At 34.2% G+C, this 15,798-nt stretch overlaps 1 protein-coding gene across 8 annotated transcripts in view; it reads right to left on the bottom strand.

The window, feature by feature from the left end:
- Positions 1-15,798, bottom strand: part of SNTG2 (syntrophin gamma 2) — a 271,731-nt gene that overhangs the window by 66,601 nt on the left and 189,332 nt on the right. For all 8 annotated transcript variants that reach the window (XM_035322208.1, XM_035322209.1, XM_035322211.1 and 5 more), the window contains one exon: positions 2,540-2,669. In XM_035322208.1, coding sequence (XP_035178099.1) covers positions 2,540-2,669 — 130 coding nt within the window. The remainder of the gene's footprint in view (positions 1-2,539; positions 2,670-15,798) is intronic.

Below are 15,798 nucleotides of genomic sequence, written 5' to 3'. Positions count from 1 at the left end.
AAATAAAATATATTAGGGTAAAGTGATGTATGAAAGAGAGGGTGCACTACAAGAAAATAATTCATCTGCATCAGGAGCACTTTACGAATGAAAATTCAAAGAGAAATTATTCAAAATGGTATGCACAATATATGACAAAAGTTATATATAAAATAATAGCACAAATATGCAGAGCTGAATTAAGAATGATTAAACTGCAGGAAGAGTGGATAAAATCAAGAGATAAATATTAGCAGAATCAAAATCTAAAACTGTGAAGAAGTAAAATTGAACAATGGAAAATATTGCTTACATACATAGTAATGGAGCAGGTAAGAATGCTGACATTCTTTATGCCAACAGTATCAGTAGGAAGGTCCATTGTTATTGTGTATCTAGCAATTAATCTCTGAACCAGTAGAGATTATCTTCAGGGACTCCAGAAGTGCAGAAAAAATACAGCAACAGCAACAACATTTTGTGAAATGATAATAGTGAGGTAATAAAAAGCATCCAGAATGGATTTTCAATAAATCTAATCCAAAGGCCTTGCCCTAAACAGTGCAGATGTCCCTTTTCCCCTCAGAGACAGGGAGCAGTCCCTAGCTTTCTTTTGCTGTACACTTAAGTTACAGTCCAGCCTCACATTCTTGGTCTTAAAAAAAAAAAAAAAAAAAAAAAAAAAAAAAAAAGTAGAAAAAAGTAGAAAAATAGTTTGCAGTGATAGGGATTGTCACTGGCTGTTATATCTCCTATTCTGATCATTAGTAATTAAAACAGCACTGTGTCCAGACCTGTCTAGTTGTTCTATAGGCAGCACATCTGACAGAGCCTGTAAAGCACTAAATTGAAAGAAAAAGTTTATTCTCCTCTTACGTGTTCTATACAGACTTTTTCACTGTTTGTTTGTTTGTTTTACCAGATCCTTCTCCTGAACAGCCACTTAGATAAACACCAGGTGGACTACTTGGTTGAGAGAATTCACTATTGTGATAAATAACTGAGAAGACCAAGAAAAAAACTCTGTATAAAATAAAATATTTATGCAGACCAGTCACAATACAGTGAAGATCCTGTATCAGAACACATGCTACTGCATATGGTACATTTTGAAAAACAACAGACTAGAACCCTACCTCAGATAAAATCTGCATGTACCTATAGCCAATTTTTATTGGCTTATTCATCTATATTCTTAAAATGACATTTATTCACTGGATTTTTTTGAAAGCAAAAGAAGTGGGTTTAGGAACTGTGAACTGAGAAGTGCTCTAAAAATATTCCCATACACTTCTTTTACTATTACAGGTATTATGAATTTTATAATTATAATTATAAATTATAATTTACTATTACAGGTATTTACTAGTACAGGTATTATGAAAATTCATGGATAATTTAAGTAGCTTCCTTAGAATTATCAAATAGCAAGACCTATATTCATAAAGAATGCATCATAAGCAAAAATATTTGATTCCGTCAAATATATTGCTTAAGTAATTGCATATTAATTAATAACTAATTTATTTAAAAAGCTATTTTGATCAAATTTGATTCCAAGTAACTTTTGAAGACCAGAAAAATAAATCATAAGATTTACATTGTTAGATTTACATTGAAATCTAACACAAATTCTACACAATATAAAGAACTAAGCAACAATTAACCAGGAGTACAAAATACAAATTAAAGATATTTATGCCATGATATTTATGTCATGATATGAAATTACAGTCCGAATGCATCTAAAGAAAAAGAGATTAAAAACATGCACAGACAATTATTCCAGGGACAGCTGTACAATAGTTTTTTCATCATTTATTTTTTAACATTTCAGAAAGACTGAAATGTATTTTCAACATACTACATGTTCAAGTTGCCTATTTAACTTTATGATTCATTTTAGAATCTTCAATATTTTCTGTTGTTCTTTCTTGGAATAATAATGTGCTGTCCAAATTATTTCTTTTTCTCCAAGGATTGTTTAATGCTTCTGCTTGCAATAGCAAGTGCTACTTATGAATTAGCAGGAGTAATTTCTACTAACATAAGCACCCTTGCACTTCCATAGAGATTAAATAATGTGAATTTAAATAAAACAACCTCTAGACAATTTACAGAGGTAAAAATACTGTCTCCCAGTAAGCCCCTATAAGTCACACTTCACTAGCTACGGAATTTCCACATGTCTATTTCAAAATCAGTAAGTGGTAACTTCAAGCACAATTTAATTACAAAAATGGAAAAATAAATATTTGGTCATATCTAAAGCTCTCTGTAATGACCAAGAAGGATCAATACATTCCCTTAAGAAGTCTTTAAAATAATAAATGCAATCTGAATTTCTACTACTCTGGTTTATAAGAACACTGCAACTCTTGAAAACTTGATACTTTTGATTGATCAGACAACCTCTTCCTGTTCTTTCCTTCCTCCTTTTCCTCCCCCAAAACACACATTTTATATATGGTATCTTAAATGTGAATTATTTTCTGCCTTTGGAAAATTAGAAATAGTTTTACAACAGCATAGACAAGAAAATATGCAGAAAGTAACATACATTTTGAAGTGTCAAATCACTGATGTTAGTTGATATTGCTCTCAGCCAGTCAGCACTCTCCTGGGCTGTATAAAACTGAAGTATCCCAGTACTAACTCCATCGAGTGCCAGCACTTCAAATGCATTAGATCTGCAGTAAGAAGAAATATATCCGTAAAGGAAGATATATCAGTTTTCTGAAACTGTCCAATATCTCTCAGTGTTTAAGTGATCCTTACAACTTTTGAAAAGTTTTGGGGTTTGAATTTACAAATAAAAAGAAAGGCAACAAAAAGAAGGATAATAATGGACAGTATCAGCAGCAACACATACAATAAATACTTTTTCTCTACCAGCATCTATATGTGCTGATCATTTACTTCCCTTATGCATACAGACTGTTTATAATTACTAAACTTAGGGTAGCGTATTCAGGAAGTTTTTGAACAAATATTAACATTTTTGAAACCAAAAAACTTATTTCTTTATTGCATTTTTGGTTTCATTTGCTAGCTATGTATATGTTGCAACAAACTGCCTTCCGTAGTTTTAATTTATTCAGTTCCTATACTTCCTATATAAAATTCTAAGCAAAGTTTCCTTTAAGTTCTTTTATGGAATAGAAATTTGAAAAATGTATTTACAAGTTTCGTTATAACATTTTTGAATGTAAGGCCCTTTTTCATAACAACATCTACATGTGCTAATATTCAATTGAATTTTATTCCATTTTTATGCTTCTTTTATATCTTTAAAGCAACTTTGTTCTATAAATGCCAATGTTTCCTTACTATCTGCAGGAAGTTGAGCTCTGTGCATTTACCTCTGAAATCCCACACATCTGGGTGATGGTGGGATACACTTTTTCAACTATTAAATTTTTCAGTAGGAATAACAGAATGTTCAGTAGTGACATGGAAGTACACTGGTCTATATATCTTTAAAACATATGACATGCAATCGTTTCAGCAGCTAAACCTCAGAGAGTTACCTAGATTACTTAGGTGCCCATGAATGTCATGAGAATTAGATTTTACTTCTATACTATTTTGCGCGTTTCCTTTTTATAACTCGGAGGATATCACCACTCTCTGCTATAATTACACAGTTAATATATTTATACTTTAATGCTATATTGCTGTCTGTTTGGTATTAAACTAGAAGCAGGTTAACTATTGAATCCAGAATACTGCTCTGTCAAGTTGTTGGGTTGGGGGGCTATCTGGGATTCTCTTATCTAAGGTGAAATCTTCTACTGTTTAATTTATGATATATGTCAATATGAGCATTCAAAGTGACACACAAAGGTTACGTGAGTCTCTCACTCATGGCTTACTGAAAAAGTTATTAGTCTAACAATTGTAATTTGTAGGGAGTTTATAGTGAGCATGAAGACTTAAAACTACATGCTAAAAAGGTAATATAAAATACCCATCATATACAATATTAGCAAGATGCAATATTCTAATATATACATATATACATTAGCTGATATCTTTTACTGTTAAATGAGTTGTTAAGTGTTATACTTGCTGCTAACAAAAATAACATTCTTGGTCTGAAGACTTAAATGTTATCAGCAGATTCCCTTCTTTTCCTTTCATGACTGAATTATCTCGTTACCTAATAAAACCTAAAAACAATCTCAAAATTCTGTGTCACTTTCATTTCAGGAGGTGTCCGTTTCATCTCTTCAGAAAGAAGGAAAAGGTTAAAAAAAAAAAAAAAAAGTTCCATTATCTTCAAGTAAACTGTGTGAAATAATCACCCCTCGAGCATACGGTTCCTTTTACCTAAGGCTCTCATAAATATCCCAACAGTGCTGTAATGGAATGACTTATGCTATGATCTCTTCGACATCCCTCTGAGACAGGGAAGATCTGTCATTGACTATGCATTGATACATGGTGGAACATGGAAACAAACTGCTGCCTTGAAGAGGATCCATTCACAATGCCTAATTTAGACAGAAAATTAAAATATCAAAACTAAGATACTAGAATCTTTACACAAGTGAGAGAGGACAATCCAGAGCATTTAACAGAGGCAGAAAACAGTGAGGGATCCTAAAATCCAGGCCAAAAATGGATACGGTATTTTAGATGCAGGTATTTCTGATGTGGTCTCACAAATGCAAAGTAGAGGAAAATAATCACTTCCCTTGACCTGCTGACTCTGTTATTACTAATACAGCCCCATTTCTGGCTACCCTCCATCCCTGACAGTGCATACAGCTGACTCATGCTCCACATACTAACATCCATAAGGCAAGAAGTGAAAACAATTATCCAAACTAAAACCAGAAGCTAAATGAAATGAATGATGAACTTTTCTTTTCCCACTATAAGTGAAACAGCCAAATGCAAGCACCGAGACAGCACTGAAATTTAGGTGAAAATAAATTCTAGAGGCTTAAATACCACTCCATTTCATCAAAAAGCGGAAAATAAAAAACATAGAGGGACCTCTAAACACCTATTCCTGCTGGCTGACAAGGATGAGCTTTAATATCACATAAGAGTTTTGAGAGGTTTCAAGATGCTATGAAGTCACATCACAACAAAGTAAGATGACATGGCTTTTTTTTTTGGGGGGGAGGGGGGTGGGAAGGGGGAGAGGAGGGGGAAGGCTTCAAGACTTTTAAGACACAGCTAGAGGAGATTCCTGTCTCTTTTATTCCTGCTGTTGTATTATTGCAACGAGAACCAGAAGTGAATGGAGTTCTGGTAGTTTGAAACAGCAGAAAATGAATAACCTATACACAACTATATATGGGGTTAACAGGCTTCAAATCTTTCTAAGACTGCAAATGCCAGCTACCACCAAAAAAAACTAGAAAAAAGCACAAAACAGGAAACAGAAATACAGGCAGTAACTTCTCTGTCCCTTTACACTGACTGTCACTGTGAAATACACACCTGATGACACTATCAAGAATTTTACATAACTATTTAAAGTCGCTACCAAAGCTCATTAAACTCTTCTCTGAATGAAACACAAGATAAAATCCTTCCAGTTTCCACTTCAATAGATGCATCAGTCATATGGAATTTCCCCTTCTTCCATATGATTGGAGGCATTCTTCATCACAAAGTAGCAATCACTGAATCTATCATGTAAAAATAGTCATACTGCTGCAAGAACTGTTTGAACTCCAAGGCTGAGAAAATTGAAGGCCTTTTACTCATCTCAAAAGACTGGAATTTCATGGTGGTTTCTAGTGCAGTCTGGTCAGAGACATCATACTTGCTGTGAAGTCGCAACCAGACACAGTTTGCCAGGATCTGAATATCATCGCTTCGTCAGGTGTGGATGAAGCATTCCACTAGCAAAGATTAATTGCCAAGAATATGTTTCAGCGTCTAATGTTAGAGATCCTTTCTGCTGATGTGTGTCTTCTTTGGGAAAATACACAAATGCTGCAGATACAGAAAAAGCTTCTGGAGGATGGAAGTATTTTCCTTTTAATATTTCATATATTAAAATATATTAGTTTCTAAAGCTTCCTGTCTCTTTTTACATTTCTACTGAATATGGCCATACTATCTTTAACTCTACACGAGTGTGAATGATAACAGTACCTAGAATATTTGCTTTTCTTAAATTCAAGAAATTTGGGACGAATTACCTTCACATTTCCTATTATTTTTATATTTGTATCCCAATATGAAACTTTCTTTCCCACAAGCATTTCCACTAAATAGCATGAGGCACTGGTTTCTTTACTCAGCCTATTTTTATCTCACTTTCACTGTGAAATGTTTTTTTTTTTCATTACATTAATTCATTTTAATAAAATAAACACTGTCTTAGCAAGAGTAATGTCAGCACAAATAATAGATGGGCATTGGTAGACTTAGTTCTCTTCCCAACATTGACACTTTTCGTCAATTAATATTAATAAAACAAAAAATGGCAACTGGGAGTTTTGTGATACAGAGAAGTTGGTAAATATAGAGGTGTTAAGTCAAAATACAAAGAGAGAATCTATTTTCAATGCCAGCTGAACTGCGAAAAGCTGAATTTTTATGTTATTGGAGGGTAAGGATTTCAGTCATTCCGTCTTTCTTCCTGTTTGGATGATTTTTTGATATCTGAATTCAATTTTTATTGCTTTTCTTACAGTGTTTTCTAATGGCTTGTTTACATTTCTGTATGACTCTCTTGCCAGAATTTCTATTTGTAATTAGCCTGAAGTATTGTGGATTATGGAATGAAAATTCACCCCCAAAAAAGAATTGTCTACATTATTTAATCTCTTTGAAACTGTGTTAAAAAATAATGGGGTGTACTACTGTAAATGAAATACAGCCTCAAAAGATGGTGAACGTTGCTTATATAATTAGACTACTAACAAAAACTATTGAGCTAAAAAGCTATCGAAGTATTAACATAAACTTGGATTGCATGTCAAGTTTCTCTTTTTTCTTTTTTCTTTTTTTAATGAACATTTTGCTTCCAGTATTATAACTTTGCTTTATTTTGTATTAAACTTGGAGTAATGAAGTAAGATAATTTGAAGTGACACAGACATTTTGCTTCTACAGATACTATCGAACTGATGTGCCACTAACAGCTCCTAGCTGTATCCCAGTAAATTTGCAATAACTCACGTAGAAGAAAGAAAGGATTGTGGGAGATGGGATGGTTCTAGCATTGATTAGGTGTCTTATCCTGTACCCCCTGAAGTCACACAAAAAGTTACGCTAGGACTGCTGATTGGAACTAACAGGGGTGCTAACACCAGCTGAAAAGAGTAGGATGCAGGTGCGAGATACTTGGCTTTGTTGCAGAGAAAAAAATCTGTGGAATTACAGTTTGCCAGAGTCAGCATGCTTTACTTGTATGAAGTTGCAGAACAAAGAAAGAGGTTGAGGAGCCTTGCTGGAGAAAAGAAGCAGCCTGAATGACTGGAAGACATATGCAGTTTCACCATGCTACTGTCCTCTCTTGAATGCAGACCTGTGGTGGGGTGGAGAATGGAGTGTATGTATCCTTATCAATATGTGTTTTATAATATCAGCACAATCATCGGTTTTTGATAATTCAAGGGAAAGCATTTCAATTTCCCCCCTATCAGGCAAGTAAAATTCTGTTGTCTAAGTAGATGAGAGGCAACAGACACAATTTGTAACATGGCAAATTCCAATTTGACATCAGGTTTTTCATTTTTTCATTGTTTTTTCTTCTGTTTTTCCCATGAGGATGATCAAATACCAGCGCAGGTTGCCCATCAAGTTTGTAGAATCTCCATCCTGTGAGGTGTTCAGGAGACGGTCCTGTGCAATGTGATCTCATTACACATGCCTTGAGCAGGGAACAGAGGACTGGGTGACCTCTGGCATCCCTTCCAGCCTGACTTATTCTATGATTCTAGAAGTGAGACATGCTGAACACAGGAACTGTTTTATCATAAATGACTGCGCAAGACAGAAGAAACACTATACATCCTTATTTCCATCCACTGACTCCCAGGTGAGTCCAGGGATTTAGCATATTTGGAGGCGAATGACTACCAGATATCTATAGTCAGATGAAATGAATCTCATCCATTAAATTCCAATCCCACATAGATTTTGAGCATGTGAATAGTCCCAAAGAACTTAGGTGAACGTCCTTTTACCTTAAGTTATCAGCATGCAGACAAATTTTTAGATTCTCCTTTGTGCTCCTTTGTCACAATGGAAGCATGCTGGAGACATTAAAATTTTAAATAATAAACCACCAAACTGTATTTTATATTATTCCTTCTAGGAAGATTGAATTTATCTTAATGATGTCTTCAGAGCTGACTTGCTAAGTCAGTAGCTTAAATCTCAAATATAATACATGATTTTTTTCTTTCTGGCACATGTAAGATGGCTAACACAATACATACTTGGACAATTTTTACTGGACTGCCTCCCACTGTAATGCCAGCTAAGTTTCAGTTTCAAGCACTATATGTCTTTTGACATGAGGGGAGTCTATAGCTCACGAGAACAACAATTTTTGGTCAAGAGTACAGAGTTCATCAGGGTCATTACGTTTAAATTATATGCAAAAGATTACTTCTTGAACATTTTCAGTTCTCCAGCTGTTTACACTGTATATGGAATTCATACACATTTGTTAGAGAAAAATAGATGGCCATGTGCTTGATTTTCACTTAGTACTGTGGCAGGTTTACTTTGAAATCTAAAACCTGTCTGCCTTCAGAAGAAAGAACAATATACCTTTATTGTATTTTTATTATTACTATTATTGATGATACAATGCAAACCAGGTTCTTTCCCGTAACACCCGTCTATGCCTCTGCAAAAAAATGCATTTCTGGAACAAAAAGATATTGTGAAAAACAACAGCGATAAAGGTAAATAATGAGCACCACGGGCTACATGCTTCAACACATTCAACTAGCTCCAAAATTCTTTATTGCTATTTTGGTGTCAAAGTTAGTGGAAAAAAGCAGGCCTGCCAGAGAACCTCAAGGCTATTTATCCTGAGGCATTTAGTGGCGACAGAGTCTTGCTGAGCTAACCGTGGTGGATTAGAATTTAGTATTTTGTCAGACAGCAGAAGAAAAGACAACATATGTCTCACTTTCTCCAGAAACAGAAAAAAAAAAAAGTAATAATTCTTTGAACTCTGTGGTAATATTAATATGCACAATCCCCTAGAGTAATAATTTGTTATTTGTTATATATATATATATATATATATATATTTGGGGGGGGGGGAGTTGGGAAGGGAGGGAGGAGAAGGATTTATTTTACCTTTCCTTTTCCACTGTTTTATCTACTAAGGGAGGTTATTTACTAGAACTAAGTGTGAAGAGGTGCCACATCAATTTTCCAGAGCAACACAACTTCGGGGGAAAGGGCGAATGGTTCCCCAGTACATTCGTGGGCTTAGCTGCAGTACAGATTTTAAAACTAGATGTGATTAGATGTGAACTAAATATTGTGAGGATAAAGAATAAAAAAATAAACCACCTCACTCTCCTTAAGTTGGCTTCCTGCAACTGAACAGAATTAAAGGGATGTATTTGAGCATGTGACTATATTGCCCTAGACTGCAAAGCAGCAGCAATTCCCTTAAGTTTGATGCCATTGATTTTTGATGCACTTTTAGAGTGCAAATATCTTTCAACCAGAATGTCTAAATTCTAGCCAAAATATAAGGAACAGGTACTAAATTGGTCCCTAACTTTAAGAATCAATAGTCAGTGCTGATCTTTATTCTAACTGCATGGCATAGGTCCTGTCTAGCTCCTTTTTCCTGAATATAACTTGACTTTTCTCTGAGTTAGCCCTTATTTTAGCCAAGGGTATGTCAGTCTCTCATTGTGGAGAGATCTACAGAATAACTATTAACTTCTTGGGCATCTCTCTGTTAACAGTCTGTTGAGCAGAGCTTATCATTTAGCCTGTATTTACCTGACCCCTAGCAACTGACTTCCAGAACATCTTGCTGCTTAAGAAAAATTGTAAAAGAAGTATTGGAAATACTTATTTCAAGATTTTTTTTAAATAAAAAACACACTTGGCAGTGGTCAGGCAGTTAATAAAAAATGGTGGATAGCACAATTTTAAAAAGAAAATCTCAGATTTCATGTTTTTTTTTTCACATGTCACCTTAACAATGTAGCAAAAAGCAATAAATTGTCCTATACCTCATATTCCTAAACACAGAAGTACTTTACGTATTGCTACGAAGCTCAAGAAATTCAGAACAAAGGTTACAGAATGGACTTCCTTGCAGGTACCAAGCTCTTCAGTACTTTATAACTACACTCAAAAATCAACAGGCATGGTAGAAATCACAAAACATTGCCCACAGCAATATATCAAATTGCTACCAGGTCTAAAAGCCATTGAAAATTGCTTTCACTTTCCATATCTATGCTGAATGGAAAGAAAGAAAAAGTTTAAATTCTTTAAGTGCCAAAGAAACTCCAGTTGACAAATGCTAAAACACTAGAGCTAAAAGTAGGAAATGTACCTGAAGAGAAAAAAATAACTCCTCTTCAAAATCATATGATATTTGAAATGGATTATATACGTAACAAATTTTTGAATAAGAAGCTGCTACATTTAACAGAATAGTAAAACATGTCTTAGAAGCACAGGAGGAAAAAGTCATGTATAGATATCACGCTCATTGCTTTGCCATCACAAGTAAAAAAAATCATATATTGCTCAATGCTCATTGCTATTACATCTCATTGCTATTAAATCCTATCTTGCTAAACAGTTAGACAGGACAAGTTCCACTGCTACAGAGACAGCTCTATAATATTGCCATTCCAGTGGTTAGAAACCATTGGCTAATTTTTATCCTAATTTATTCATGGTCAGTTAGTATCCTTGTGAGTCAGTATTTCCGTTTAGCTTAATTAGGTTTTGTCCTTCACAGAGTTTTTTCTTCCTGTTAACCCTATATGCTAAGAAATCAAAATAATATGATATCTTTCTATTTGATTAACTAGAAACACTGTACGCTTATCTACTGTATCCATTCATATTGTATGTTTTAATTTGAATAACCAGAATTGTACACAGATTCTAGATGGGGTCTTAGCAGTGTTTGTACAATGGTTTTTATGCTTCTCATTTCTGGAAAATGTTTATCCTGCTATACTCTAAAATATCTGTTTTTCCTTCGTAAGTCTGCAGAACAGTGATGTTCCAGAGTTACTTTCTGCCTACGGTATGGACCTAATCCATGCCTTCCTCTGCTGCCATTTGCCAAAAGGCTCCAGTAGGCTCCTATGGAAAACTAATTAATTTGTTCTAGATTTTTGTTCTAGTAACAATCCTTAATGTCATCCCCCTACACTTGGCACTATTATGTTGTATTCCATTTCCAATTGTTCTATCCTTCCATAACATATTGTGCTCTTCTGTATAATGGATGCTGATTCTATCACTGATGATTTTAATTAATATACTTTTGTTTTCTGTATCATCTGTATCATAGTCCTTAACAGAAAATAACATCCCTCAAAACCTTTACTTTCTTTTTCTATTTACTTTTTATCAGATGTTACTCACTCTCTCTCCTTATTGCTGCATTTCAGTTTGGTTATGATATTTTTTATGTACGTACTCATTCAGTCCTCCTTCCCCTCACTTTCATTCTAATCATTACCAAAAGCTGTAATCAAACGCTTATTCAGTTTTTGTAACTCAGAGAGATAATGTTTAATTCCTATATTTTTTTTCAAAATGGTTTGCTTCATTACTTTCTTATTTATGTAACTAACTAAAGGCATTTTGTTAATACCCTGAAATGTTAAAATGGGAAATAGATTCCTTCAGAAAGATTCTCTCTGCTAAGAATATAGTGAGCCAATGATTTAAAAAAACAACAACTCCCCCCCCCTCCCCCCCCAATACATTGCAATAATTGCAATTGCCAGAATACCAGCAAATTGAAAATAATACCAACATTTAATTAAGTTGTTCTTGTAATGGGGATCACACCTACAAGGGCTTATAGGTACTGGATCAGAGTTACTTCCAGCTCAACCATTTCTTCTGTTCAATTTCCATTCAATTTCCATCTTCCAAATAAGCAATTTTTTTTTTTCAGTCTCTAAACTTAAAATGTTCAAGAGGTTATAGCTATACTACCTTCACTTAAAGTGTCAGTCAATACAGCAAATAAAAATGATTATCTAGGGTTGTCAATGCCTGTTGTAAAGACTAGAAATACTTATCTACACATAGTCCCGAATAAGGTTTTATATATTCTGTTAGAAAATATGAAAAATTATAAATGAATATAACATTGTTCTTCATTGTCTATATGACTACCGGTCTTTACCTTTCTATCTTAAAATCAAGAAGTCTGCAAATGACACCATGAACAACATTTTTTTGGGGGTAAGCAAGGCTTACTTATTCCACTATTCATCACATTTAGTGACCAACTCTGTCTTTAGCAATCGAAAATTACTAGCAATTGCATGTACTCACAGGAGTAGAATTCTCACTGTCCATATTACCTTAATACTTACAGAGAAAAATAGCACAAATGGACTGGTGAGAACTGTAGAATTATAAAAGTAGTGGTGCTATATAATAAAGGCAAGGCTGTTTAAAAGCCATTGAACTAGTAAGTAATCAAAAAGAGCAGACTAACCTGTATGTTACAAAGAAATATTCAAATAGATTTCAATTGTACCATCAATATGAATTGCACTAATAAAAAGTGACTTGTGTAGTTAAGATAATGTTTATCTTGATGTTCATAATTTCTGAAGATATAACTGGAAAGATCCTGCATTGAGAAGATGCGAAACATCAACTACAATTTTCATCTTTTCTTTAAAATATTCTAGGGTTAGGACATTTTAATTTTGTTTCATTATGTGGAAAAGAAACTTCAGACTCCTTGCAGTATTTTTTTTTTTTCATTCCTCTTTATGTATAAGGAAAGAAAACCATCTATCCCATTCTTTCTTTTTTCTGTTAATACCACAATGCTGACAAAATCTAAAATATATGAAAGATATACTTGTGTCATTTAAGTCACCAATCCTCAGACTTTGTTGGAAAAGTCAAATGAAAAATCCAGTGTAATGAAAGTCAAAAGATGACTCCTTTTTCTTACACAATGAAAAAAAGAATACTAGTCAAACAGATAGAGGTGCTCCTGACCATCTCATGACACAAAAGCTAAAAGTATGTATTTTCTTGCCAAAGTTCCTGGAAAACTCCAGTGAAATACTACAATATACTTTAACCACAAAGGAAATAATATGGCCCAGTCTGATTAGATTAGGCTAGATCTGATCTAAACCACACTATATGCCATAGTCTAACAGAGAGCTCTAGCTATATAACCTGTTTCTAACTGAAAAATGGTCAAAAATATTGAGAAAGATGCTGACAGTTTATACATTGTTATACTCTGCCTTTTTTAAAGCAAAGGAAAACAAAAAAATATCTTTCAGTAATAAATCAGACTCTGTTTGACCTTGTTCCTAAGGTTGTCTAAAAATTAAGAGATTATTAAAACACTAGGAAAAGAAAACTGGAAATATGACGCTATCTTAAATATAAAAGGAGAAGTGATAATGAGGTCAGAGGGGCTTTCTAGACTATCTGACAGCAGCATACTACATTGGAACAGCAACAGTAGTTGGACTTACAGATAGTAGTTGGACTTACACTTAGCATACACAATGCTATATATTAAAACCATCAGTCTGTGATTGATTTTAGTAAAAGAGTATGCTGTTACTTCTGTGACCATCTGCAAGAATTTCAGAGGTGAAAAAGCAGTTTTTCTGTCAGTGTTACCTATGAGTGAATAGACGGCCAAATAATCATACAGGCTTTCATATCTTTTCCCGAGCTGTAATATTTTACAAAGTTACAAGAGAATGTCAAAAGCTAAAAAGACATAGATCATTTTGGTAGAAGAATGATACAGACCTCTCTTTCAGAATTTAATTCAGTTAAAGAATAGGGGAAATGTCCTTTTTTATATTGTCCACCTAGCAGAAGAGAAGGCACATAGCTGTGTATATTACCCCACAGAAAATAGTTTCAATTGCTCAATGATACAGACTTAAAAAGGAGACAGGGCTGTACCAGTGCCAGAGTGCCTTTTCAAGACCAACTGAGATATCTTAGAGGATAATATATAAAGAAGCATTAAGTCAGAAAAGAAAACAAACAAACAAAAAACCAAACTCATGACAGAGAACATAAAGGACACAAAAAGATACAAGGATTACTAATGGATTCACAGAATCCTTTAATATTGAAAAAGCAGGCATTCTCTCTACTAATCTATGCAGATAGACCCTCACAGACCTCCTTCCCCATAGTTTTGTTGCTGACCATGATGTTATATGGTATGGAATAATTATTTGGTCAGTTTGGGTCAGCTGTCCACGTTGCGTCCCCTTACCAACTTCTGGCCCACCCCCAGCCTACTTGTTGAGGGTGGGAAAAAGAGAAAGCCTTGATGCCCAGCAACAACAAAAATACTGGTGTGTTATTAATATTATTTTAGTCAAAAATCCAAAACACGGCACCATATGAGCTGCTATGTACAATATTAACTCTATCCCAGCCAGACCCAGTACAGCATCAGAAGACGTGTTATTTCAAGGCATTTTCAAAATCGGCTGCTGTTTTCAGAAGTGGAATCTCTTGGGATTGCTTCATCTGATGCATAAAGTGCATAAAACAGGAATTAAACAGCTCCAAACTATCAAGGTGATAATTGAATTCTAAGGTTTAAATGTTCTGTCTTCTTCCACTTATCCTTTAAATTCACGAACATTGATGATAAGTTGACGATGAGCTGATGCTTAAATCTGCACACATAGATAAATTCAATTAATACACAGAAGAACTTCTAAGACCTGAATGGATGGACTGGGAAGTGTTGGACCAAATGAACAGGTTGGCTGAAGGAGCACGGAAGAAAGTGGTGGACGAAGTCATGAGAGACTTTTAAAAATGGAATTATGAGTTCAGGAGAGGGTGTTGAATAACTTAAAACTTTTCTGTGTGATTTATTATTATTGAGCTGTGACACTTTATCACAAAGTCTGGGAGAAGAGATTTAGGTGACCAATTGCTCTAAGCTAAAAGCAGGATCGCTGTCATATAAAAAATAAAAAAAAAAAAAGATAATTCATATCATTTTTGGAAACAGGTAACAAATCTGGTATAGAGAAAGAAAAACAAACATTAATTTCTGATACTTCCTGGTAGCAAGTGACCGTAACAGTTGATGCTTCCAATTCTCTCATTTTCAAAAATTAGAAATATATAAATATAGGACAACCCATAAAGAAAATGGATAACAACAGTGAATGAATTGTTCTCATAAACATAGAGAACAGTGGACTACGTGAACCACAATTAGTGATAGATTTGTGGCAGTCCTACCACACAGAATGGATTGCAGAAAAAAATATGATGCATGCTACAAAATGCAAAACTTTCCCAAGCATATTATTTACTGAGGCTTCGAGAGTCTTCACTTTTGCTTTCACTTATTTCCTGAAGCCCACAACAATCACCATTGCTATACTACTCCACTGTTGCTTTATGAACTATTGCCTAAGTATCTGAGACGTGACAAGATTCTATGATGAAAAATAAAACAGTTTGTACCCTCTACTTTGAGAAAATCTGTTGTCGATATGAGTTCTTATATGACAATGATAGGCACATAATATTTTGCAGAATTTTACCATTTTTAAAGAAAAAGGGGTGTTTACTGACAATATGTGAACTTACTCTGTTATAAAAATATGGAGTGAAATG

The sequence above is a fragment of the Oxyura jamaicensis genome, chromosome 3 (genome assembly GCF_011077185.1).
Source record: "Oxyura jamaicensis isolate SHBP4307 breed ruddy duck chromosome 3, BPBGC_Ojam_1.0, whole genome shotgun sequence".
NCBI classification, from domain to species: domain Eukaryota; kingdom Metazoa; phylum Chordata; class Aves; order Anseriformes; family Anatidae; genus Oxyura; species Oxyura jamaicensis.
Note: the sequence above shows the minus strand (reverse complement) of the source record. Positions and strands in the feature narration are given on the sequence as shown.